Source organism: Sycon ciliatum, chromosome 11, assembly GCF_964019385.1.
Source record: "Sycon ciliatum chromosome 11, ocSycCili1.1, whole genome shotgun sequence".
NCBI lineage: Eukaryota > Metazoa > Porifera > Calcarea > Leucosolenida > Sycettidae > Sycon > Sycon ciliatum.
In genome coordinates this window covers 28,690,903-28,718,552 of record NC_088653.1, presented here as the reverse complement: position 1 = coordinate 28,718,552, position 27,650 = coordinate 28,690,903, and the positions used below count along the sequence as shown (strand labels likewise).

The following is a 27,650-nucleotide window of genomic DNA, read 5'->3' as shown; positions in this document are numbered from 1 at the left end:
AGTTTGACCAAATCAGAGGGTGCCTCATTGCTTATCGTGAATATTACACCGACATGAATTACTACAATTATACTGGTGAGTTTTGTTCGTATGCTAGTAGCCTGGCCTGGAGTTCTCGTTAGCAAATTCCTATTCCCTGGCGTTTTCTAAACGTTCCGTGTAGTACTGAATACGTGATCAAGTATTCCGATTTGGGGAGATTTGGAATTTGGATATGCATTTTATAAAAAATTCTATTTTCCAAATAGAGCATTTGTAGAGAAATGGTTGCCCAAATACAACAAAATTGATTCTGCAGTTCTACAACTTGTACTGAAATCCAGTCAAAGTAAAAATGATTCTTCATGACAGTTGGGGTCAACGAAATCTGATCCAGGCATAGCGAATGGTGACGCCTGCCACCCCGGGAACGAATGCCCATTTGGTGGGGGATACCAAAGTACTCGAAAGTGGTGCGTGTTTCAATGTGGCATTTGGAAGGTATATATGATCTCTGGTCAATGCAACATACGATAGCCATCATGAATTGCAGGCCTCGAACGCAACTCAGAACAGAATTGGCAGTTCCCTAAGTTAGATGCTTTATAATTCCATGGCCCTAGTTGTAGTTATCGAGGTTTTGTGGACATTATTCTTATAGTCGATAGGTTTATACTGATGGCAACAAACAACAGCAGTTCAAACTTCACTGATGTGTTTATGAGCTGAGAGATTTCTCTCCACTATTTCTGTTGTGCACACAGGTCTGTGCAATATGCATTGACCGTATTGGGTATGTTATCTGCTCTGAGAAGGGAATCGCTGGAGCCACAGTTCAACTGGACAGGCTTTCAAGAAACAGAGAGGAGCCATCTTTGCAAGCTGATACCTGATGTGTACCGACAGAATTCTCACGAGATACCTTACGGACTACGTCTGGTGTATACTTCATAGCACTCCTTCGACTACTGGCTAGAATCAAGTCGACTGAAACAAGTTCAAACAACTCAGGCTTCAAACGAGCCGTCGATTAGACAAACAAAACATTCTCTCATAATACTAGAGCACTCTGACAACTCCCGACCTATTCCTAACGATTGCCACCGCTTATAAATATGTAGAGTGCTGATTGGAATGTGCTCATAATCTCAACAATCCAGATTATGATTTAATTATTTGAACAATGCATGTGTTAGAAATTATTCCACTTTCCTTCCATAAATGTTGTATCCACATATAATCTACAGTGCTGCAAAGTTTCAGAGTTCTCAGGGTATCAAACAACATTATTTCAAATACAGTGAAATTGTTCGTGGACATTATAGCGTAACTTGTAGTTCCCTGGTCCTTTTTTTTGCTATAAATTAATCCTTTGCTCTCTAGCCGCCGGCGAGTCCAACAGTGAAATTGTTAGTTCATATTTATAATGTGGGTATGTAGGAGGGGGGGGGGACATATTTCTATATAAGGGACCTGCAACTGTAATACCACAGTACAGTAGCCGGCAAATATGTAGAAAACAGAAATGCATGTTCCCATCATTGTACATGGATGGGCGCAGCAGGCCGAAGCTATGAGCCAGAACAGGATTTACAATCACCTAGAGATACTTGAGCTATTCCAGTATTCTCCGCGAGCTGTCCCATTCCACAATGGTTCATGCCACCATTATTTCTGGTAGGAACCATGTGCATAATTCCAAGACCATCTCGGATTCTTCAGCAATTTGTGCCACAGCAAAAGACAACGCTTGACTCGGTCACTGGGGCTGTCAAACTTCCCATCACAAATGAACTTCAATTTCTCATCTGTTTCAAGTATATGTATTTCCATGACTTGACCATGCTTCATCCACAGCTGGGCGAAGATTGTGGCGTTGAATTCCGTAGCGCACCTTCTTGCTACCTTGCAGGAGTATGTTGAGAGAAGTGAACATATTTTTACTAAAAAACAACAGCCACTGAAGAGGATAGCAATAGCCTTGGGTGAATTTCCTGCAGGTACACGTTGTTGGTAGGTCTACTGGTCCGTCTCCGTATCGTCGAGTTCAGAAATCACCTGTACTACACTACACATCTTGTAGAAGGGATCCTGATCGAATAACTTCTGGTCATAAAATTCACTTAACTGAGGGCGAGACAAATAGTCAGTACTCCCCGAGTCCGTCAAGCTGCTTTGAAGTCTGTGATGCTAACAAGCTCCCCGTCGTTATTTCCAGCAGCTTCACTTTCCCTGCGACAGCGGCTATCAACCTCTCTCTCCATCGTCGAAAAATTATCACAGATTCAATATTCTACATTTATCAGCATTGCACTGGTTGAATATGTCTCGGGACGAATTTAGCGGATCAACAACGCTTTGCTGGATATAAATTCTCCTCTGGAGGACCTTCAGGGTACCTGGAAGGGTATATAAGATGGGATCGCTCACGACGTTGAGAGAACATAGAAAACAACCTCCTCTTCGATTGAAAATTGGCCAAAAAGTATGTGAAATGTATGTGCGCAGGTGCATTTCCACTGGCAAGCTAATCCCTCATTACGTCATCAGCGCTCCCTCGGCGAAATTCAAAAGTCGTCTTCCTGCTGGACTCGATCGCTTCTGGAGACTCGTTCTTGTTCGAGGGGTCTTCTCTTTCACCTACCTTCGTCTTGGCATCGAAAACTCGGCGTCGAAAATGAAGCCGGGATGCCCCTTTAAATTATTGTGAAAAGAAGAAGTTCCCCTCTGGAACCTTTCTGATCCTGAGCCTTCTAAGTTGGAAGGTTGTTGGTTTGCGCCTTGGAGAAGTGTTGGAGTTAGGTGTCGCCGAATGTCTGAGTACTCCTTGTCAGTTTTGTGCCATTTTTGGCGCACTCACTGACTGCAGAAAGATCTGGTTACGTTGGTGGACAGTTAGTCATAATTCGTAGCATGTTCTTCTTTTCATTTACTCTGCATCATTTTGTCGGAACTAGGTCTCCGGACCTGGTGAGAATGCAGAAATGCCTGTTCACTTGTTGAAGTAAAATAAAATGAACAAACAAACAAGATGTAAATGTGCTCCTGCCTTTCGATTTTGAAGGAAAGTGTCCAAGAAAAATAACCTTTCCAGGTGCGTAGCCGGCATGGAACCCCCCCCCCAGCACGCACATAATGACAAAGAATGACATGGACCAGCCATGCTACATGTATCCGGCCATGTCTGAGCCTGTCAAGCACATGTACAGTCAAGCACATGTACAGTCAACCACATGTACATGTTACTGAAAACACTGCATTCCATATCAGGATAAGATCTATGACCTGACAGCATGCACTGCTACATCTACATGTATCCTATTTTGAGCTTGCAAACATTACTATTCACCGAGTTTACCAAATAATTATGTTGGTGGTAGTGGTGGTTAAGGGGAGGGGAAAAGGGGGCACCAGCCCTTCCCCCCCCCCCCCCCCCGCTCCCCAACCACCACTGCTCTAGAGCAGTTGTGGTGGGGGGGGGGGGGAGGGGAGGGGCTGTGTCCCCCTTTTCCCCATTGCCCCCCCCCCAACCATGTGTTGGTATGAGTGTAAGCCTAACCCCTTCCCCAGCGCGAGTTACAGTCTACCCCAAACCTTTTCTTCAATGTCTGTGCGTGCACTGGGATGTTAACTGCAGTTTCACACCGAAACGAAATCAGAAACATCTCCCTTTTGTAATTCTATGCACCGCAATTGTGCCGAGATCCTAGGTCATTGGATATCAGTATGTCTGACATACTCCATCTCCACCTTGCCCGCAGTTGGCCGCTGGGTGTGAGGTGTGGTAATGACGTCCTTTGTGTCTTCAGCGTACAATCTTAGAGTGAATTTAATAGAAGAAAACAATTAAGAGACCGTATTGGAATTTTGACGCTGTCGTTCTTGTACCGTTAAAATGCCGTTCAGACTGATTTTCTGGATGGGAAAAACCATAACAAGTCATGTCGTGATGCAAGTGTGGACTGTGTTCAACTTTGCATATCATGAATGTGTTGCTCGTTTGAAACTAGAAAACCCAACAGAAACGTGACCTGATACGAGTGAGTACATTCCACTAACCAAAACATGAAGTGTGTCCACTTAAACCATTGGCAGTACAGGTCACTGAAGCAGGTCCGTTCATCCAATATCCAACATCACATGTGTATGCCACAGTCATTCCATACTCGATTTCTGACTGTTTATTGTTCTGGCTACCATGAGCCAATTTTGGCACACGGCACGTGTGAACTAGAATTACAGGATACCAGAGGGAGAAAAACAATACAAACATCGAAATGGAGAATCGAACCAAGTCACAGGATGCTCGACAAACCGTTGGGTAAACACATAGGCTTCTGGTCACCGGGAGCACGGAACCATCAAGAGCACTGATGTGATTTTCATTGAGGCCCAAGTACTGGCTGTGGAAACACGGGTGGCCAGAAGAAAAATCAGGGAGTCCACTGAGATTCGAGAGGGTTGTCCGGAGATCAATATCTCCTTCGGATGGCCATTGAAGGCACTAGCACAGTCACAGCATAGCACATAGCACCCTCTCCCTTACCCCGGCTACTTCTGGTACCATTTCCATGAATGGTGTTAAGATCAATTGTGTCCCAAACCACCGTCATCTCGGTGTCCTATTATCATCCACTTTGAATTTTTCCGACCATATTGTTGCCTTTATGAATACATTTCGTTCTCGTGTCTTTCTCTTTCGCAATATGCCTCAGTTCCTCCCACCTTCCACTATCAGTTAGTTTTCGCTGTCAGGCGATTTCACAAGTACCTGTATGGCCAATCATTCACTCTTCAAACAGACCACAAACCTGTGCTGCGTTTCTTCAGCGAGTGTCGTCCCATTCCTGCTATTGCCAGCGGTCGTATTCAGCGCTGGGCGCTGATGTTAGCCAATTATGACAATGAGCTACAGTACAAGCCCGGCAAGTCGAATGGAAACGCTGATGGTCTCAGTCGTCTGCCGGCACCAATGCTAGAATTCCACGGTTCCCGTGCCGGCTGAAACAGTTTTGTCAATAACTGTTTTGGACGGAACTCCCGGGACATCATCGAGCGTTGCGCAATGGTCTCGCCGTGATCCAGTGCTTGCATTAGTTCTTAAGTACGTGCAGAAAGGCTGTCCTAACAACGTGCATAGTGATTACCAAGCGTACTACCGTCATCGAAGTGAACTCTCCATTATCGATGGGTGCTTACTGTTGGGGTCTCGCGTTGTCGTTCCGCCCCAAGGCCGAGAAAAGTTACTGGAAGAGTTACATTTCAGCCATCCCGGCATAACCAGAATGAAGTCGCTCGCCCGCAGCTACGTCTGGTGGCCATCGATCGATGCCGAAATTGAACTCAAGGTCAGCGGCTGTGAGCCACGTTAAGCAACCCAGAAGTCTCCAGCACTACAGCCATTGCATCCCTGGGATTGGCCAGGCAAACCCTGGACCCGACTGCACATTGATTATGCAGGCCCTGTGGAAGGCAAGATGCTACTTGTGATCGTCGACAGCCACAGCAAGTACATCGACATGCACGTCGTTCCACCTGCTACGTCGACAGCTACCATTGGCAAGCTTTGTGAGTGTTTCGCTACACATGGTCTTCTGCAACAGCTTGTCTCGGATAATGGCTCAGTGTTCACCAGCTCGGAATTTCAACAATTCTGCTCAAGTAACGGTATCAAGCATACCTTGGTTTCACCTACCACCCAGCAAGCAACGGTCTTGCTGAGCGAGCAGTTCAAATAGTCAAATCCAGCTTGAAGAAATTGTCAGGTGCTGGTGGAGACCTAGCGTCACGGTTACACCGCTTTCTGTTTCATTATCGCTTAACCCTTTGGTGCCTGACTGAATTTTAGATTTTTCGTAGTTTTGGCTCAATATTTTGGAAAGCCTATATCTCCGCAACCGTTTAGATGATGTAGGGGCATAAGTATGTATTCTGAATGGCAAGACACAGCAAAATCCGATTTTTGAATTTTCAAGTCAGAAAAATCTACAATTAGGGTCAGGGTACTGCGCTGGTCCAAGAACATCTTGGTCGCCAACACCACTCAGCACGCCGAATCCACTACCTTGTCCACGGCCTCCGCCACGGCCTCCGCCACGCGCGCCACGTACGCCACGATCAGCTGTTCCATCAGCTGGCTGAGCTCGATCAGCGCCGCGAGCAATTCCTCCGCGCAGCGCGAGCAGAGCACGTCCACGAACTGGCTGCGCTCGCCCTCGCCCTACAGCTTCTTGAAGCTCATCGTCGGAAAATTCGTCCTCACCTGAAGAGCTGCCGTTCTCAAGAAATTAACAGAAAACCAAATCATCATTGAGTCGGTCTCCTCATCTGATGACGGCAGGTTTCCGTCAGAGAAAAGAGCGTCAGATTAGTCACCATCGTCGTCTTCTGATTCTTCTTCTACAGGGGCATCATCGGCCTCCAGCTCTTCAAACAACTCAAGCGCTCCCGAAGCATCTATGATGTAGGTCAACTGTAGTAGCCATGAACTGTACTACCGTATTTTTCGGAGTATAGTGCGCACCTTTGTATAATGCGCACCCCCAATCTTCATTGAGGGTGCGCACTTCAATCTTCATTGAAGTACATGCATTTCATATTCGGAGCATAGTGCGCACCTGCGATTTAGGGCCTAAAATAGCACGTCTAAAGTGCGCACTATACTCCGAAAAATACGGTAGTCGAAAACGAAGCGAAACAGCAACGTTTTGTTCTTGTTGCGCGACGCGTGCGTAGGCTGCCACGCTCGATTGACTTCCGCTGATCTGCGCGATCACGTTGATCACGACTCGACTTTTTCAAGTGCAACCCCCCTACTTTCTCTATTGCTAATTATAGGCAAGCTACTGAAGGGTCTCTGTACAAAAAATCAGGCACCTGCGATGTACGTGACCGGCTCGTGCTGGATTTTAGTATGTACTGTCAGCATAGGTCGAAATCGACCTACCGGCACCTAAGGGTTAATGCCTCAGTCAACAACAGGCCAGTCACCATTTTAGCTGCTTATGAACCGCACGCCACATTCTAGTCTTGACCTGAGGATTCCAGATACATCAGCACATGTCTTGAACAGGCAAGGTGCAGCTGCGTCGCACAGCTCGGGCGTCGGATCTCTGTTGTGGTGATGCTTTTTGGGTGATTAACTTCACATCGACGCCTAAATGGATGCCTGGTGTGCTGGAAGAATGTCTTGGTCCAGCCACGTTTACTGTACGTCTGGATGATGGTCGCATTTGGAAGCGCCATGCTGATCACATTAGACGCAGTCTTCCGTCCGAGGGAGGAGAAATGCAATCCGAGAGTGCAGGCATATCCGACCGGTCATCATCAACTTCAACTTTGGCAACTGCACAGCCGCCGTCACATGCAGATGCCGAATCACCACAGCCGCCGTCACAGCCAGAGGTTGCCGCAAGCCGCCAGAATGTGGAATCAACATCACAATCCTCTTCTGCATCTGCTGCACCTTCTGCTGAATCTTCTACTCAGTCTTCTGATATCTCTGTTAATTCTCCTAGCTCTAATCTGCACAGGTCTACACGCTCAAGGAAGTCCCCTGATCGTTTGAACTAGGGCTGAAACAATTATACCGATAACTCGCATATCGATCGTTAAGAGTGCTATCGATAATCGTTAGTGCTCGAAACGAGTGCCAACGATTTCTTATGCATGCATATCAGTGACAGTATTCTAGTCCTTGCACTCCATCCGATAGTGAACACGAGTATAATCATGTACTTTCAAGCGAAGTAAAACTGATTTGTGCCTTTGAAAGAGATCGTGAGAGAACACTTTGTCTTTTCGGTTCATTTGTGGGAGAGGTCGGAGATAAGAGCAGTTGCCAGATGGTGAGGACAAGATTCTTTGTTCTAGAAACAACATGAAATTTTCTAGTTCATGTTGACAAAACCAGCCAAATGTCTACAGATGTCAACAGTGCAGAGCCAAAATTTTCTAACGTAGCCAAGGTATCGTGGAATTTCTTCATAAACTGGTGTTCGAGGTACACGAGTAGAGCCGACAAGAATCGATAAAACCAATATATCGATCGCTAATGATATTGGTTGATCGTTAGGAGTTATTGAATGATCGTTTCAGCCCTAGTTTGAACTTGTAACTGCAGACCTGCTGGGTTTTGCATTCAGCTCTCTGTTGATATTTGCAGTTCCTTAGTGTGTTGCATTGAACTCGCTTCTCGTATCAGCAACAAATTATAGTGAACTCATTTCTCATACTATTGCTTTAGGTGTTCCTCATCTAATAATGGTGGAGGGATAATGATATCCTTACTAGTGAGCTGCCTCACGTGATAGATCATTATCTTTCTACTCCTCTACTCTAAGTTTGAGCTTCCATGTCGTTCTAGTTCGGCGTTCTAGCTTTGATCTTGAAGTCAACAGTTCCCCTTTTGTCTTGTCCTGAACTGCTCTGGTGTGATCATAATAGTATCTACTTACCTCTGGAGAATCCGAAAATAAATAATACAATACAATACAAGCGAGGAACTATTCGAAATCAGGAAACCAATAACTGTCCTAGCTGGCGTACAGGCCAACGGTCGCTAGCAGAATAGATTACGTGGTCTACACCAAACACTACAGAATAATGCACACGTGACAAAGCAGTTGACAACAGTGTACACTGCATGCATGTATAATGTGTAGTACACACAGAGCAGCGTATGGCGTACAGCCTCGGATCATGTTCAGACAGACTTTTTTCTTTTCTTTTTTTGACGGGGTAACGGCCTCTTTTATGGGCAAGATAAATTCATGTAGATGTGGAAAATAGAGATACCATGAAAACGTAAAATAGAATATTATTCCAGTACAATACATTGGAAAACTCCGAGAAATTTCACGTAAAACAGACGAAATTCAGTTCTCAATGTTCGATGCCTACCCCAGCACCACCCTGCGTCGACAGGCGTGTCAAGAACCTTCTTGCCCGCGTAGCCGGAGGTCGACTGCATGGAACACTGCAAATTGGGTACGAATTCGCACCCAAGCCGTGATGATTGAAAAGGGCTTATCCCACTTGAAGGCGAGGCGACCAGCAAGTCCCTTCTGCTAGCTGGCATATTCACGATGCAGCACCGCATCCGTGGACCTCACCAGTAGAGTGAAAAACCCCACGGAGGTTCTCGAAGGCCTGACGTTACTTCTTTTTCTTCGTGTTGGCAGCGCGGTTGGACAGACAGACTATGGATTCAAACATAACACTTTTCACTGTGACAACTATTTTGAAGTACGAATAACATTAAAACTTGTTGTTCCTTCTGCCTGGTTTCATGTAACCAATGTACGTCATAACATATTACAGTATTAAAGGCGAGACCAAAATCGAGCTGAAGTCATTCTGTTTTGGAACAGTTGATGTATATATACATGCATGGTTCAGATGGTGTGAGTAGATCTGTGACAGGGAGTCACACAAACCCGGGCTTGCAGAACTTCCTGATGTGCGTCTCGTCGTTGGCCACAGTACAAAATTGTATGGGTAAACCGCATACATGTTGTCTTTAAAAAACTTCATTAAAATAATCGGAAACAGATTAAAAAAGTTCAACGTGTTTGTCCACAACTTGCAGCTTTTTGTTTTTGAGTTTTAGCAGTTTAATCATTTTATCGCCTATGTCGTCAGGCGAAATAGCACGTCAAAGTACATTTGAGACAAGCGGAAAGAACATGAGGACGTACACTAATTTACAGTCAACTTCGCCAATAACGACATTCGGCGGGGCATCAGAAAAGTGTCCTTATTCGCGAAGTGTCCTTATAACCGAAGTCCCATTTGAATGTATGTGAACCCATATTTTGTATAGTATGACATGCATATCAAAATCAAGCTCTTTTCTTGCTCTATGTCAATGTGTACTTTATTTTCATATTGCAGTTGAAAGGAACTAAAAATTCAATATGCAAGGGAAATTAATTGAAAAAATTAATAATATGCCTTTTTGAGCCATCTACAGGGCCAGGGACATGTACATGTACATGTATGATGATTACTGTACAATCATGTACAACTACATGTACATTGTATACATATAGGTGTGCTGGTAAATCCAACAATTTTGAAGCCAACATAAAAAAGGAAGAAAAAGCCCCCTCCCCCTTGGCTGCATTTTCTTGCATGTGTGCCTTTATAATAATTATTAATTATGAATAATATCCATCACCATAGGTTCTGGTACTTCTGCATGACAGGTACTTGAAATAGCTGTCAAAAGCCCAGAAAGTCGTTATTCAAGCAGTGAATATGACCTCGGGGCACTAAAAGCATGTCGCTATACGCGAATTGTCGTTATTCAGATAGTCGTTATATCCGAAGTTAAATGTATACAGTTAGATGGGACTTTGCTCCCGGCATGGAAATTCGGTCGTTATTCGCGAATTGTCGTTATAACCGCAGTCGTTATTAGCGAAGTTGACTGTAGTTACAATTGGCGCTTATCTTCGCACTTGTCTCAGCAAGGAGATACATAATTGTATTTGAAGCATGCGCTCAAAACGTTCGATCCGGACAGCTGCTGCACGTTTCATAGCTTGCTCAAATTCGCCTCGTCTTGAATCACGCTCAAAGGCAGTGTGTGCCAGTCACCTTGCCGCTCAGAAGCTGATTGAGACTGCCTGTGTGTTGGCTGAAAGTGTTATCCCGTTCGTCGCAATAATGCGGCTTAGTTTGAGACAAAAATGCAATGCCACATTAGTGTCTTTTTTTTTCAAATCGCCTCTTGCGCTTGTCGTACTTGCTGATCAGCACCCACGCAAGACTCTGATGCTTGTACATGCAGCTCAGTGATAGCTTCCGCTTGATGTAGCACCTGTGGCTGTGCTTACTGCACCTAAGTCCTAATGCCTTGCACCAGGCTTTTCGGTTAGTTTCCTGAAAGTCCTTTGCACGAGAGTTTCCCTCAGGACTTGGTGTTGATTTTGATTAGCTCCTTTGCCCGGTCCTCTGTGAGCATCAGAGTATGTCAGCCGGATTGTTCTCACTTTCTGGAGATGTCGACATGAGCACCAGTTTCTTCGTCAGCGATTTGCTGGGGGTAACTCTTCACTAGGCGCTGTACTGTGCCAGCACTGAAATTCAAGCTCGCGAAGCGCTTTTTCAACTTTTCTATACCTCCCCACGGCAAACAATCCTTGACACCAGACAGCTGGAAGTAGACAGAAACTTCATTCTCCATCGCTCTGAAATTCCGACCTATTTTTCGGACTCGAGCGGAGGTTGCAGCGTTTTCTTGCGCTGACAGAAGTGTTCGTCGGTGGTAGCTCCGTCAAAAAGACTCAAACGAACCGATAGCAACTTCTGTGATGGTTTGTGCTGCCATGTCGTCCGATGCAATGGTCAATGGTTATGTTCGGATGGTGATTCAGTGGTTCCATGCCGTATGACACATGCAGACCACCGAAAAATCAAGTCCGAAGATAAGGCCACGTAAAATATATTGATTGTTTATCGTCAGGTTTTCCTGAGAAATCGGGGCGGACGGGAGGTATCAAGTCCAACGTAAATGGCCTACGTGGGTAACTACACCAGTGGCTCAGCAGATACCTCAGTGAACGCTACCTTCGAGTGGATATTTGTGGCCAGACATCCTCAAGGCTCCCAGTACAGGCTGAAGTCCCCCAGGGCAGTATTATAGGTCTGACTCTCTTCCTCAAATACGTGAATGACTGCGAGGACCACAAACCAGCCGGTGCTGACCTAGCCTCGCTCGCAGACGACACTACGCTGTATGCCAACATCACTCCACCACCCAACAAGATACTACCCAAGCCCTCCAGCTAGCAGTCAACAACATCTTCCTCTGGGGTCAAGAATGGAAAATAAAAACAATTTGAACCAGCCAAATCCCATACACTACCTGTCAGCTTCCACCGCACCCAATGGGGCATGCTACCGATTTCAACGGCTGCCGAGTCTTGCTCTTCGTTGGATAGTTGCAGCACTTTGCTTCCTGTACAAGATGCATTGTCCAGACGCACATCCCCTTCTACAGAGAATTTTTACACCCCAGCAGCCCCAACACCGAACAGTCCAGTCCTCCCATAGCACGTCTCAGAGATGTAATGCCCCCGTGCACCAACTGGCAAATGAACTTCCAGCCCGGTCCAGACACAACCTTTGTTGAGCCAAACCTCACGCAGTTGCCCCCGTCTGGAACCAGCTGCCCGCCGGAGTCTCCTCTGGTCCATTTATGCCCCAAGAACTTGCAACATTTCAAGGTTGCAGTCACCCACTATTTGAAGACCAACGACTGGTTGTGGGAACATGCCCATCTCTGAATATCAGCATCATATCTGCCTCAGCCCATGACTTTCAAATTCTGCTCCACGTACTCGTCCCAATAACGTTTGTTCTTCTTTTCTCTCCTTCTCCTCCTAACACTGTCTGTCTCATCTCTCCTCTCCTTCTAATTTACTGTCTCTCCTCCTAACATTTCATATCATGTACCTGTCACTCCTTTCAATTTTCTTCTTCTTCTTTTTTTGTTCAGAAAGTGATGGACCTAACGCAACTGCATTGTAAATAAAAGGGGGATTGTCAACTGACAACCGCTCTATTTAGTTGCTATTCACTCTTGGCGCATGCGCTGGATGAAAATTCTTTTATTATTAATAATAATTGTTACGGTTCGCTTGTCACTCATGGAAGGATCCATGGGCTTGACGCATCTGTCAATGAAATCCAGGCAGAAGAGTCAACAAGAGGCATCTCATTATTGTTTGCTTGAACGTATCGCAGTAAGAACAACTATGCAAGCGCAGCACATTTTTTCTTGTCTAGAGGCAGCTCAAAACAGTCAGAAATATAAAAATTGGTGTGCTTTATATCATTTTTAATATTGTCAATCCATCTGAGATGGGGTTGGCCACGTGGGCGCTTGATGTCAGGGGTACTAATTGCCACCTCTAGTGCTTGCTAAGACCCTGAGTCAGGCCCTTCACGGACGACATGGCACACCCAAAGAAGTCGATGTCTGCGACAGATAGTGCTGACTGGGTCTTGTCGCGTCGAGAAGTACACCGTGGCATTTGACATCTGGTGAGGGTACACAACACCAAGCACCATTCTTTTATTACTGATGTCTAAACTCGGATACTGAACCTTCCAAGTTGGAAGGCTGATGGTTTGTGCACTAAAGATGTCTTAGAGCTAGGTCTCCGGACGCTGAATGTCTGAGTAGCCTGTCAGTTGTGTGCCGTGTTATCTCACTTTCTTACCGTTTATCATCTTGTTACAGTCGTGGATAGTTGCTGCATAACTCGTTCTCATGCTTTCCTTCTCTATTTTACATTAATGATGCCGAAAAAATTATGCACGTTTCGGGCCAGTCACCCATCGTCAGAACAATTCACAAGGGGCGAGCCTGGCCTTCTATAACGAAAGCAATCGATAGCGTACTTCAAAGTATGTGTGTCCATGTACAAAACCAATGAAACACACAACAGCCGTATGCAATTGCTGTCCACAGATTGAGTGCAATTGAGTATATGAATTTGCATTTACAACCGACAAGGAGAAGTGCGCTGAAAGAGTGGATATGCAAGAGCTCAGCAGATAAAGCACAGGAAATGTGTGTACGAAGGTGAATGCCACAATCATTGTGTGTACAACCCTGTACAGACACAGCAAGATTCAGCAGTTTCACTGTGAGGGTGCTATCGCCTTCAATGGCCATCCGAAGGAGATATTGATCTCCGGACGACACTCTCGAATCTCGATGGACTCCCTGATTTTTCTTTCTGGCCATCCGTGTTTCCACAGCCGGTACTTGGGCCCCAATGAAAATTACATCTGTGCTCTTGATGGTTCCGTGCTGCAGGTGATCAGTAGCCATGTGTTTACCCTCTGGTTTGTCGAGCATCCTGTGACGTGCTTCCCACTATCAGGGAGTCCATTGAGATTTGAGAGCGTCGTCTGGAGATCAATATCTCCTTCGGATGTTGGGCAAGAAAATCTCCTCGAACGGATGCGATTATCACCCGTGAGACTCACATTCACACACGTGCACACACACACACACACACACACACACACACACACACACACACACACACATACACACACATACACACACAGTGTTCTGTGGACTGTGTTCAACTTTGCATATTATGAATTTGTTACTCAAGAAGTACGTTTGAAACTAGAAAACCCAACAGAAACATGACCTGATAAGAGTGAGTACATTCCACTTACCTTGACAGGTAGTGTTGGCACTTAAACCATTGGCAGTGCAGGTCACTGTAGCAGGTCCATTCATCTTATATCCAACATCACATGTGTATGCTACAGTCGTCCCATGCCGGATTACTGACTCAGTATTGTTCTGCCTACCATGAGCCAATTTTGGCACATTGCACGCGTGAACTAGAAATACAGAATACCAGAGGAAAAAAACATTACAAACATCGAAATGGAAATTCCCTCGAAATGGTAACTCCCCTCGATTTAGGCTTAAATCTTTATAGAGCCCATACCACCTGACTACGCGCCAGCGATCACCGTTCAGTATATTCCCCTAGCCTCTTTAAAACTACCACAATACATGAATGCGTATGATTGCTTAACCCATACCGCACAGCGCTACAAAACTCGACTTGAGTCACAAATAATATCACAGTTATGGATATTCAAATTCTTAGTCTCTCTGGACAGCTTGAAATCTCCTCTATCAACTCCAACAAGGCAGGCACAACAGAGCCACTGTAATCCTAATCAAAAACCACTCCATTGCACCCTCAGAACGACATTCCACACCCGACGCTGATTTCTGCCAGATCAGCACTCACACGCAGAACAATTGTTCAAATTTTTAAAGATTCGTTCTCCTCAGGCAAACCTTATGGTGCCCGTTGCGTGCATGGCACGTGACAGGGGAATCCCCATTCTGGCTTAATAATGTCACCATGATGACCCTCTTCTCCCTTGTGCCTTTTTCATGAATATATTTCCCTCTTCCTCTTTTTTAGCAGGCAGGCATAGTGGGATGGTCTAAGACCATGATTGAGAAACAGAGGGTACCAGGTTCAAGTCCTGCTTGGAAGCGGAAGCCGTGCTGCGACGCACAGTTAATTGGGAACTCGTGGCCTGGTACGAGGGAAACATGGATGCAGTGAATGGGATTTTCGGTCTTTGACCACTTTGTGATTGGTCTGATCTGCTCACCTCCCATCGCTTTAGGAGCTGTATCTGCGCCTTGATCCAAGAGGGTGGTGGCGTTCCTGTGGGTGCAGAAAACTGGGCCTTTGGCCGAGTCTCACGCCAACCGTGAAATTCTTTTTCCTCTTTCTTTATATACAGTAAAACCTGTGACTACCGACCACCCATTGGTGCCAGCAAAAGCGGTCTTTAGTAGCAGGTGGTCTTTAGTTAGAGGTTTGCACCGCGTGACCATAAAATATGGATTCCATTATATGATATGTATGTGAAAATGCAGCTAATACAATTCCACAGTACTTGCGCAATGTCATTCTTATTTCAGGTCAAACAACACTTGGAGAGAAAGACGGAGAGATGGAGAGAGACAGAGAGAGAGAGAATATTAATTTTTTGCAGACTTCAAATTCAGATTCTACTTCTGAAGCCAGGAATCAAAAGTTCCCTGGGGAAGTTTCGTTTTGTGCTGGGCTTCAAATTTGTTCATGCGATCAATCGTACCGACTGTCCTTGTTGTGACTTCTCGAGTGCTTGAACGCGATCCTTCAGAATCAGGACCTTGTGGTGCTGCTTTGTTTCTGGATTCCTTGATACCATCGTCGATTCGTCTGTATGACTGGGGTGACAGAGCCGCCTAGTCTTCGTTTCTCCTCCGAGTAGTAACATCGATCAGAGAGCGCTTTCGATGCGCTCTCCAAGACGTTTCCTATCATGTATATTCTTGACAGCGCTTGAAATTTTGACAGGTGTAGTGCAGTCCACACCGACTCCACAGCCAAAATTCCCTGCGTTCATTTGTTCAGCTGTAGTATCGAGAGATTCCTTTCAGGACCCTGGAAAATAAGCAAAATTTCAAGAAGGAGCTTCGAGCAACATTTGATTTCCTACATCGCGGTCGCTAGTTACGGGTCAAAAATTGTCTTTGGGACAGGAAAAGGCGGTCGCTGGTCGCGTTCAGCAGGTAGTCGCTAGTCACAGTGCATTTTGAATGTGAGACCTTCCGTGCCTGGCGAAGTGGTCGGTAGTACCAGGCTGGTCGCTAGTCACGGTCGTCTTTAGTTACACGTTTTACTGTAAGTAGCTTCCTCCTGTTGATGGCGCCCGGCCGAAATTTGACTGAGACATTAGTAGTTTGCAGGGAAGAAACCACTTGATTTGAGGATGGTGTGTGTTGGGTTTTTCAAGTATCTTCCTCGTTAAATTTATCAATAACTGTGGCCATACGTCCATTGAAAAGACAGATATTGCTTTGGCCTATAGTGAAGTAAAACTAAAAGTAAGTTTTAAAAACCTCGGATGGAAAGCCAAGGATTATTTATAAAAAGTAAAAAGGACCAAGGAACTACAAGTTACACTATAATATCCACTAACACCACCAGTTACTAAACAATCAGCTCATGCGATAACAGTGCACGACACTGACCGGTGGTGTTAGTGGACAGTATAGCTTAACTTGTAGCTCCTTGGTCCTTTCTCTTTTGTATAAATTGATTATTGGCTCTCCATCCGAGTCCAAAGATAGAACTATTTACGATACGTTTCCAGACGTTTCGTTGTTCTGCACAACATTGTCAGTAGGTAAATATTAAAATATTCTTATTATTCTTTCATTCAACATTATATGCCTCCACTGATGAGCTCGGGAGGAGCGAAACAGCTGTCTGGACGGTCATTGTCAATATCAATCTCTATACTGGAATTGTCCTCGCTGTGGTGATGGTGATGTGAGTGCATAGTTTGGATCGGCCAAGAGCGCGATGTGATGGTGCGGTGTACAGGCATACCTCTCTAATCCCGCAACGGCATTTTCTGCTGGATAAACAAGGGTGCTGGATTATTAAATCCTGCCCTCCAACTCGATCCACCTGTTAACATACATGTTTGTGTCGTATGTCGAACGTAGGGATTTTCTGTGTCAAACCAAGTACTTTGTGGAATGCATGTCTATAACATACACTTGGGAATATCCTATGCACTGGCATAGGATATTCCCAAGTGTATGTTACATGTGTTGTGTATGTTACAATGCTTCCTGACAGTATGCGATGTACAACTGCTGGATTAGAAAATCGAATTATGTACAGTTTGAGTGATTTGTTGCAGAAAATCGCTGCTGGAGGCGGAATTCAAGTGTCGGATTGAAGCGTGGAAAATGAACTCAAAAAATCCGTTTGCCAGAAAGTGTACTGGTTTGCAAGGGTGCTGGATAAACAAGTGCCAGATTAGAGAGGGACGACTGTATTGAATTCCATAATGGCCGGGTTGTCGCTACTTCTTCTCAACTAATGACAATGTTGTTCAGATTATTTATACTTGTGGTCCCGTCTACACGTTGAAACTCCTAAAACATTGTGCGTTCTCAACTGCAACGAAAGTAAACATTTTGGGCACCTGGCCCCCATACTAACCAACCACCCACCCACCCAGTGCCACCCAACCAACTAAACAAACAAACACCCCCCCCCCCCAACCAACTAACCAACCAACCAACCAACCAACCCCTATTATAATTTGAATTATGCATGCATTGCTGTCACCCAGCTCTCAATCACAGCACTTCACCGTCTTGAGCGTATCCAGCCTTTACACTCCTCTGAATCATTCAACACCACTCCATCGGCTCAAAGGGCCGACAATGTTCTCTCGCCGCAAAGTGAAGCTCACCCTTCTTGCTCAATCCATAAAATACCAATATGCCCCACAACACATACGCGTGCTCAGCAACCCCGCTCAAGTTACGGCCCAGTATAGCCTTCGACACGCACGCACTTGGCACCTCCCACCCTCCAGAACCGATCGCTGTAAAGACTCCCCACTGTACAAGTCCCTAGAATACTACAATGCCCTCCCTGCTAGCATTCGTGACGTCTCCTCCCGGCCTGCTTTCAAACAAGAAATCTGCTCACCGCTGATTAACTCAATCTGCTCCTGCAGCGCTCACCCTCTCCCATACTTGTAAAACTCAAGGTGATGTAAATCACTTTCCAACTGCATAACCCACAGTCCAACCCACAGCATCTCACCTTCTCGTAAACTTATCTCTTGTTGGCGATGGTGCCGTCTTGAGAATAAAGAATTCAAACCAACCAATCAACAACAACAGCCATTACTCACCATAGCAGATTACACTTCCACGTTCACGATCCACATCACCACCACTCCTTAACTTTACTTTGTATTCAACATCGGCAGAGGAGCTTAGCCAGTAGTCTGCCCATACACCTTCATAGCCAATATCTATTCCAACAGTGCTGTGGTAGGCAAAGTCCCACAAGCAATGAGCAGCACTCCTTGGTGGTAAAGTCATATGTAGTGCTTGGCAAATGCCCTTTGCTTCGGAAAGAGTTTTCTGGCTACCTGGTCCTTCTGGAAGGTAGGACATAGGGGGAACTGATAAGTACATGCCCACTGGGCAACGAAGGTCACCGTTCGCACGGCGAGTTTCACTCCTATAATATCCTGACAACAAAAATAACACACAGAAACAGAAGAGAGAAACAACTGATGCCTCATGACTATTTTTTTGGGGACATTTTCTTTTTTTCTTTTTTTTGCCATGGCTACTGTAAGACATGTTATTATAACGAGTCGCAAATTTAACGATTGTCCAAAATTCATAGGTTAACGAGAAGTTATGTTTAACGACCTTGCAGTATTCCGGCATATCCACACACAACATAATGAAGCAGTATGGCCTCAACGGATCTTATTATAACGAAGAAATGTCATCCGTTAAAGCGTTAGATTTACTTCCTCGTTATATATACATGTCTTACAGTATAATAGCCATCACCTCCTCCTTCATTGGCCTTGGCCATGAGTGCGTGTGCGTAATAATTAGGGGTCAAACGGGTGTACCTTTAACTAACGAACGGGTAATTTTCTTAACGGGCGGGTTAACGGGTACCCTTTAGCAGCCATGTTTAATTTTTTGCGCAATTTTCACATAAATCAAGATTTTAATTCATCTGTTCTCGGCTTGCATTTTGATATCACATTGTGTTTCGCAAATCGATTGGTGTCTTATAGTCGCAGGAGTACATCTACTAGGTGCGAAAATGCAACAACAATGCAGACATCCAGCGTGGAGTTGTAACTTATTGACTCCCGCCTGGAATACACGATCCCAGCAGTGTTGCTCCGTACTGACTGGTTCATCAAAATCCAAACGGATACCCTTTTACTAACGGTACCTGAGATTAACGGTCGGGTACCCGGGTACCCGGTACACCCCTTTGACCCCTAGCAATAATAATTATCTTGTAGAAGGGATCCTGATCGAATAACTTCTGGTCATAAAATTCACTTAACTGAGGGCGAGACAAATAGTCAGTACTCCCCGATTCCATCAAGCTGCTTTGAAGTCTGGATGCTCATGTGATGCTAACAAGCTCCCCGTCGTTACTTCCAGCAGCTTCACTTTCCCTGCGACAGCGGCTATCAACCTCTCTCTCTCCATCGTCGACAATTATCACAGATTCAATATTCTATATTTATCAGCATTGCACTGGTTGAATATGTCTCGAGACGAATTTAGCGGATCAACAAACGCTTTGCTGGATATAAATTCTCCTCTGGAGGACCTTCAGGGTACCTGGAAGGGTATAGAAGACGGGATCGCTCACGACGTTGAGAGAACATAGAAAACAACCTCCTCTTCGATTGAAAATTGGCCAAAAAGTGTGTGAAATGTATGTGCGCAGATGCATTTCCACTGGCAAGCTAATCCCTCATTACGTCATCAGCGCTCGCTCGGCGAAATTCAAAAGTCGTCTTCCTGCTGGACTCGATCGCTTCTGGAGACTCGTTCTTGTTCGAGGGGTCTTCTCTTTCACCTACCTTCGTCTTGGCATCGAAAACTCGGCGTCGAAAATGAAGCCGGAGTGCCCCTTTAAATTATTGTGAAAAGAAGAAGTTCCCCTCTGGAACCTTTCTGATCCTGAGCCTTCTTAGTTGGAAGGTTGTTGGTTTGCGCCTTGGAGATGTGTTGGAGTTAGGTGTCGCCGAATGTCTGAGTACTCCTTGTCAGTTTTGTGCCATTTTTGTCGCACTCACTGACTGCATAAGATCTGGTTACGTTGGTGGACAGTTAGTCATAACTCGTAGCATGTTCTTCTTTTCATTTACTCTTCGTCATTTTGTCGGAACTAGGTCTCCGGACCTGGTGAGAATGCAGAAATGCCTGTTCACTTGTTGAAGTAAAATAAAATGAACAAACAAACAAGATGTAAATGTGCTCCTGCCTTTCGATTTTGAAGGAAAGTGTCCAAGAAAAATAACCTTTCCAGGTGCGTAGCCGGCATGGAACCCCCCCCCCCCCCCCCCCCCCCAGCACGCACATAATGACAAAGAATGACATGGACCAGCCATGCTACATGTATCCGGCCATGTCTGAGCCTGTCAAGCACATGTACAGTCAAGCACATTTACAGTCAAGCACATGTACAGTCAAGCACATGTACAGTCAAGCACATGTACAGTCAAGCACATGTACATGACTGTGCATGTTTCTGAAAACACTGCATTCCATACCAGGATAAGCTCTATGACCTGACAGCATGCACTGCTACATCTACATGTATCCTATTTTGAGCTTGCAAACATTACTATTCACAGAGTTTACCAAATAATTATGTTGGGGGTAGTGGTGGTTAAGGGGAGGGGAAAAGAGGGCACCAGCCCCTCCCCCCCCCCCTCCCCAACCACCACTGCTCTAGAGCAGTTGTGGTGGTGGGGGGGGGGGGGGGGAGGGGAGGGGCTATTGCCCCCTTTTTTCCCATTGCCCCCCGCCCCCCAACCATGTGTTGGTGGGAGTGTAAGCCTAACCCCCTTCCCCAGCGCGAGTTACAGTCTACCCCAAACCTTTTCTTCAATGTCTGTGCGTGCACTGGGATGTTAACTGCAGTTTCACACCGAAACGAAATCAGAAACATCTCCCTTTTGTCATTCTATGCACCGCAATTGTGCCGAGATCCTAGGTCATTGGATATCAGTATGTCTGACGTACTCCATCTCCACCTTGCCCGCAGTTGGCCGCTGGGTGTGAGGTGTGGTAATGACGTCCTTTGTGTCTTCAGCGTACAATCTTAGAGTGAATTTAATAGAAGAAAACAATTAAGAGACTGTTTTGGAATTTTGACGCTGTCGTTCTTGTACCGTTAAAATGCCGTTCAGACTGATTTTCTTGATGGGAAAAACCATAACAAGTCATGTCGTGATGCAAGTGTGGACTGTGTTAAACTTTGTATATCATGAATGTGTTGCTCGTTTGAAACTAGAAAACCCAACAGAAACGTGACCTGATACGAGTGAGTACATTCCACTAACCAAAACATGAAGTGTGTCCACTTAAACCATTGGCAGTGCAGGTCACTGTAGCAGGTCCGTTCATCCAATATCCAACTTCACATGTGTATGCCACAGTCATTCCATACTCGATTTCTGACTGTTTATTGTTCTGCCTACCATGAGCCAATTTTGGCACATGGCACGTGTGAACTAGAAATACAGGATACCAGAGGGAGAAAAACAATACAAACATCGAAATGGAGAATCGAACCAAGTCACAGGATGCTCGACAAACAGTTGGGTAAACACATAGGCTTCTGGTCACCGGGAGCACGGAACCATCAAGAGCACTGATGTGATTTTCATTGAGGCCCAAGTACTGGCTGTGGAAACACGGGTGGCCAGAAGAAAAATCAGGGAGTCCACTGAGATTCGAGAGGGTTGTCCGGAGATCAATATCTCCTTCGGATGGCCATTGAAGGCACTAGCACCCTCACAGTGAAACTGCTAACTCTTGCTGTGTCTGTACAGGGTTTGTACACACACTGATTTTTGTACATGCATACACGTTCGTCCACACATTTCCTTCTGGTTATCTGCTGAGCTGCTGCATACCCACTCTTTCAGCACACTTCTCCTTGTCTGCTGCACATGCGAATTCATACCCTCAATTGCATACGCATTCGTTTGTTTTGTACATTGACATTCCTACACTCCCGCTTGCTTTCGTTATAAAAGGCCGGGTTCGCCACTTGTGAATTGTATCTGACGATGGCTGACTGGCCCGAAACGTAAATAATTTTTTCGACATCAGTAACAAAAGTGTGTGTGTTTGTGTGTGTGTGTGTGTGTGTGTGTGTGTTTGTGTGTGTGTGTGTGTGTGTGTGTGTGTGTGTGTGTGTGTGTGTGTGTGTGTGTACTTGCATGCGTGTGTGAGTGGGAGTCTCATGGGTGATAATTGCATCCATTCGATGAGATGGTCTTTCCCTACAGGTCCTTCCATAGGTACTGTGGGCAAGACCATCTCATCGACTGGGTGCAATTATCACCCGTGAGACTCACACTCACGCACGCATTCACACACAAACACCCACACACACACCCACTACTACTACTACTACTACTACTACTACTACTACTACTACTACTGCTACTACTACTACTGCTACTGCTACTGCTGCTGCTGCTGCTGCTGCTGCTGCTGGTGCTGCTGCTGCTGCTGCTGCTCCTCCTACTACTACTACTACTACCACCACTACTATAAGATGACTGCTCCATAGTGCCATGGCACTCCCTTGTGACAGGGAGCCAGAGTCAGGGTAAGAGAGTCAATGCAGACTGGTCACAGCATAATGGGATTTTAACGTGGATCCTAGCGGAAACAAGCGCTGTAACCTCTGTCTAACAGAGAAGCTAGAAATTATCACGGCCGACAAAGCAACCCTTAACACAAGGTGCAACCTCATCGCCAAATGCCAGCACAGCACTAGATACCAGCTGAGCAAGTATACAAGTGTGACTTAGCCAAATATCGCATACTGGATCTGCTGAACTACAGGCATCCAGCAGCAGCTTCAGTGTCATCACACCAGCCCGGAACAGCACGCACCGATTCACACTGGAGGCGCTGTACATTCGCAGTTTGAGGCCAGAGCTGTGTCGACAAAAGAAGCACATCAAGGTGCTGCGGCTGTTAAAGCTGCACCCGGACTGACAACTTTATCACGTGTTTGTTCTGGTACTGCATTCCCTTCATGTGGTGTTTCCCGCTTTTTTCCACTGCTCCATACATTCTTATGGTAGTGTAGTGTGAACTTGAGGCGCGTAAGAATATTCTTGCTGATTCTCTACCCCCAGTATAAATTCTGGCTTCGTTTTCGTTCTTGCTCATTCCCATGTAACTACTGATGAAAATGGGTGAAAAGCTTTTAGTATTATGAAACTGACAACCTTGTTGTTGTGTGTTGTTCGCCTACCTCTCTGTTTAAATATATATATATATATCAGGTTCGGCCTCATTTCTCTGTGCTGCGCTGATGAGTTCAAAAAGAACGAAACAGCATGCTGTCCGCAGATTGAGTATTTCGCTCCTGCTCTTGTAGCAGTTGAGCACTCTTGCGTGGGGTAGTGCCTTTGCGGTTTGCGTTATACAGAGCTCACTGACTTGTCAGTTCGAGCACTCTGGCAAGGTACGTTCGGGCCTGATTGGAAATTTTTATTTCCATTGCTATCAGGTTCGGCCTCATTTCTCTGTGCTGCGCTGATGAGTTCAAAAAGAACGAAACAGCATGCTGTCCGCAGATTGAGTATATATATATATATATACTCAATCTGCGGACAGAACTGTTTCGTCCTTTGTGGACTCGTCAGCGCAGCACAGAGGAAATGAGGCCGAACCTGATAGCAATGGAAATAAAAATTCCCAATCAGGCCCGAACGTACCTTGCCAGAGTGCTCAAACTGACAAGTCAGTGAGCTCTGCATAAAGCAAACAGCAAAGGCACTACCCCACGCAAGAGTGCTCAACTGCTACAAGAGCAGGAGCGAAATACTCAATCTGCGGACAGAACTGTTTCGTCCTTTGTGGACTCGTCAGCGCAGCACAGAGGAAATGAGGCCGAACCTGATAGCAATGGAAATAAAAATTTCCAATCAGGCTCGAACGTACCTTGCCAGAGTGCTCAAACTGACAAGTCAGTGAGCTCTGCATAAAGCAAACAGCAAAGGCACTACCCCACGCAAGAGTGCTCAACTGCTACAAGAGCAGGAGCGAAATACTCAATCTGCGGACAGAACTGTTTCGTCCTTTGTGGACTCGTCAGCGCAGCACAGAGGAAATGAGGCCGAACCTGATAGCAATGGAAATAAAAATTTCCAATCAGGCCCGAACGTACCATGCCAGAGTGCTCAAACTGACAAGTCAGTGAGCTCTGCATAAAGCAAACAGCAAAGGCACTACCCCACGCAAGAGTGCTCAACTGCTACAAGAGCAGGAGCGTATATATATATATACACAGAGAGCGGAGTCTTCTCCGCTCTCTGTGTATACACACATACACATCCATACACACACAGTGTTCTGTGGACTGTGTTCAACTTTGCATATTATGAATTTGTTACTCAAGAAGTACGTTTGAAACTAGAAAACCCAACAGAAACGCCGGTGACCATATACGAGTGAGAACATTCCACTTACGTTCACAGGTAGTGGTTGCACTCAAACCATTTGCAGTGCAGTTAACTAAAGCAGGTCCATTCATCTTATATCCAACCTCACATGTGTATTTCACATCCATTCCATACTCGATTTCTGACTGTTTATTGCTCTGGTTACCATGAGCCAATGTTGGCACATTGCACGTGTGAGCTAGAAATACAGAATACCAGAGGAAAAAAACATAAGGAAAAAATTGGAGGCGTAACCAATTTCGAAAGAAAGGTGTCAGCACCGACGCAATCCACACAGCCCAGTAATCCAATTTATTAACCGAACGTTTTCGTTCTCTTTTCTTCACAAGAGTTGTACAGAGATGATGTTTTGTCAGTTTTGGCCCGTGGAATATCTGTATTACATTTGCCTGTTTTGGAAGCTGAGAAGAAGTAGCGACGACTCGGCCATTATGGAATCCAATACACCACGCCACCACCACCACATTTCGCTCTTGGCCGATCCAAACTCTGCACTTACATCACCACCACCACAGCGAGGACAATTCCGGCAATATATAGAAAAAGAAACAGCTGTCTGGAGGGTCATTGTCAATATCAATCTATATACCGGAATTGTCCTCGCTGTGGTGATGGTGATGTGAGTGCAGAGTTTGGATTGGCCAAGAGCGCAATGTGGTGGTGGTGGTGTGGTGTATTGTTTTGGAAGCGTTATATATTCGCAAGTTGTCCCCCTGAACTATGTGTTCAGAAGGAAAATGTTTTGTCGCTTCAGTAGTTTGGCACTAATCCTCGTGAAAGTGGCAGGAATGCTTCTTCTCATTGATATTTTCATAATGTTTTATAGTCATGTTTTTACCTTCACCCTGTTGTTGACTTGTTCAGCTGAATTCTATTTTTCAACACGTATAGCGTGAGGTTCTCAATCTATGCTTTTGCTGTAGCTCTATAAGTTGCTGTATTTAACCTATTTCCATTATTCCCTGTGTTTACCCATGATGAGAAGTGAACGAAAACGTTCGGTTAATAAATTGGCTTACTTGACTGTATGGATTGCGTCGGTGCTGACACCTTTCTTTCGGAAAAGAAAACAATGCAAATATCGAAATGGAGACTCCCTCGAAATGGAGACTCCCTCGAATTAGGCTATAGTCTTTGGAGAGTCCATATGACCCGACTATGATGTTATGAACGCCACAGCAGCGACCGTTTAGTATTTCCCCTTGCCTCTTTAAAAAACTACGACGGTACAATACCCCGCCGGCGTGCTGCCCAACCGCACCCTCCGGGAATTAGCTGAAGTATTAGCCCAATCCCTGACTGAAGTCTTCAACCGTTGCATTTTAAACATTATGCAGCCTCTCGAGTGGAAGTCAGCAGTAGTCATTCCCCTGTACAAGGGTAAGGGAGATGTCTCTGACCCGCTGAGTTACCGACCCATTTCCCTCCTTGATGGAGTCGGTAAACTCTTTGAATCAATCATTAGTCGTCAGTTCTACTCCTTTGTAGAGGTCAATAGCTTACTATCTCTGAGCCAGTTTGGATTTCGGCACCACTGATCAACTGTTGATCAGATCCTATGCCTCGATGCCACAGCTGCCAAAGCATTTGATGCCAAAGCGCTGTGTGATGGGGTGTTTCTCGACCTGTCGAAGGCATTCGATCGGACCAGTCATGCAGTCATTTTACATGCCCTTTCTGGCTGGTGCAGCTCGGCTGCCCGTGACTTGGTTCGGGACTTTATATCTGGTCGTGTCCTGCGTTTTCGTGTCGGCGACATGATTTCAATGCTTTCCCCCTTATCTACCGGAGTTCCCCAGGGCTCCCATCTTGGTCCGCTTTTATTCAACACGAGCATAGATTCCGTTGTCAGTGTAGAGGAGACGGTTTCAAATAGAACATAGGTTGCAAACCAGAACGGTCTAAATATTCACTTTCTCTCTTGGTATTTTGATTAGAAAACGTATGTCACAGTGAGACTACGATGTGTTCTACTCAGCGCCAAAATTCCATGGCTCTGCGATGACCTGAAGCGCCATACCAAGCATTTGAGTTTTCGACGTGTTGCTTCCCACTGCGACTTGAGTTTTACGTATTTTGAAAAATCAACTTCTTGTCACAGGTAAACAGCGGCTCACCTCTCGCCAATAAAGAACCGTATACCAATGAAAACTAATGGAAGCACACACAAGGCTTATTGGTGGTCTGTATTGGCCGTCGTGGAGCCATAGCAATTACCTAATTTCAGACCCAGAGTGAATTTGACGGGCACTCTAAAACCTGTCCGGTTTGGAGCCACCTCCTTAAACACCAAAAATTGAGGGCAACTGAGAGGCAACGGGCCAACACAAAGGAGGGGCTCAGATCGATCGACTCTGGCCTCAGAGAAAACTTCAACATGCCAGCTTCCTTCCACAAACATATTTCGAGTGAACAATCCACACTGATGATCGGATTGGATCTACACAATTTTGCTGTCAACCCGTTCTGGTATCGAACGGTCGCCTCTACCCTGTACTGGTGGAATGACTCTATTTGCTGACGATTCCAATCTTCTCTGCTGCTCGGTGCCTGGCGCGTCCAGAGCGATACACACTGCAGCCCTCCAATCTGATCTGGATCGCTGTCTGTCCTGGTCTGAGAATGTCTCAGCTGTATTCAACCCCAGTAAATGTTACCAAATGGTCTTCTCCCTTACCACGGCTACTTCTGGTACCATTTCCATGAATGGTGTTAAGATCAATTGTGTCCCAAACCACCGTCATCTCGGTGTCATATTATCATCCACTTTGAATTTTTCCGACCATATTGTTGCCTTTACGAATACATTTCGTTCTCGTGTCTTTCTCTTTCGCAATATGCCTCAGTTCCTCCCACCTTCCACTATCAGTTAGGTTTCGCTGTCAGGCGATTCCACAAGTACCTGTATGGCCAATCATTCACTCTTCAAACAGACCACAAACCTGTGCTGCGTTTGTTCAGCGAGTGTCGTCCCGTTCCTGCTATTGCCAGCGGTCGTATTCAGCGCTGGGCGCTGATGTTACCCA

The 27,650-nt window shown here is 45.6% G+C and overlaps 1 protein-coding gene across 1 annotated transcript in view; it reads right to left on the bottom strand.

The window, feature by feature from the left end:
• LOC135827270 (CUB and sushi domain-containing protein 1-like) overlaps positions 1-27,368 on the bottom strand; it is a 48,382-nt gene extending 21,014 nt beyond the window's left edge. Inside the window, exons 1-5 of the mRNA XM_065339800.1 lie at positions 27,302-27,368; positions 24,632-24,802; positions 21,475-21,645; positions 18,262-18,606; positions 14,188-14,358 (exon numbers count right to left, since the gene is read on the bottom strand). Of these exons, the coding sequence (XP_065195872.1) occupies positions 14,188-14,358; positions 18,262-18,606; positions 21,475-21,645; positions 24,632-24,802; positions 27,302-27,368 (925 nt within the window). The remainder of the gene's footprint in view (positions 1-14,187; positions 14,359-18,261; positions 18,607-21,474; positions 21,646-24,631; positions 24,803-27,301) is intronic.
• Between the last annotated feature and the right edge of the window lie 282 nt (positions 27,369-27,650).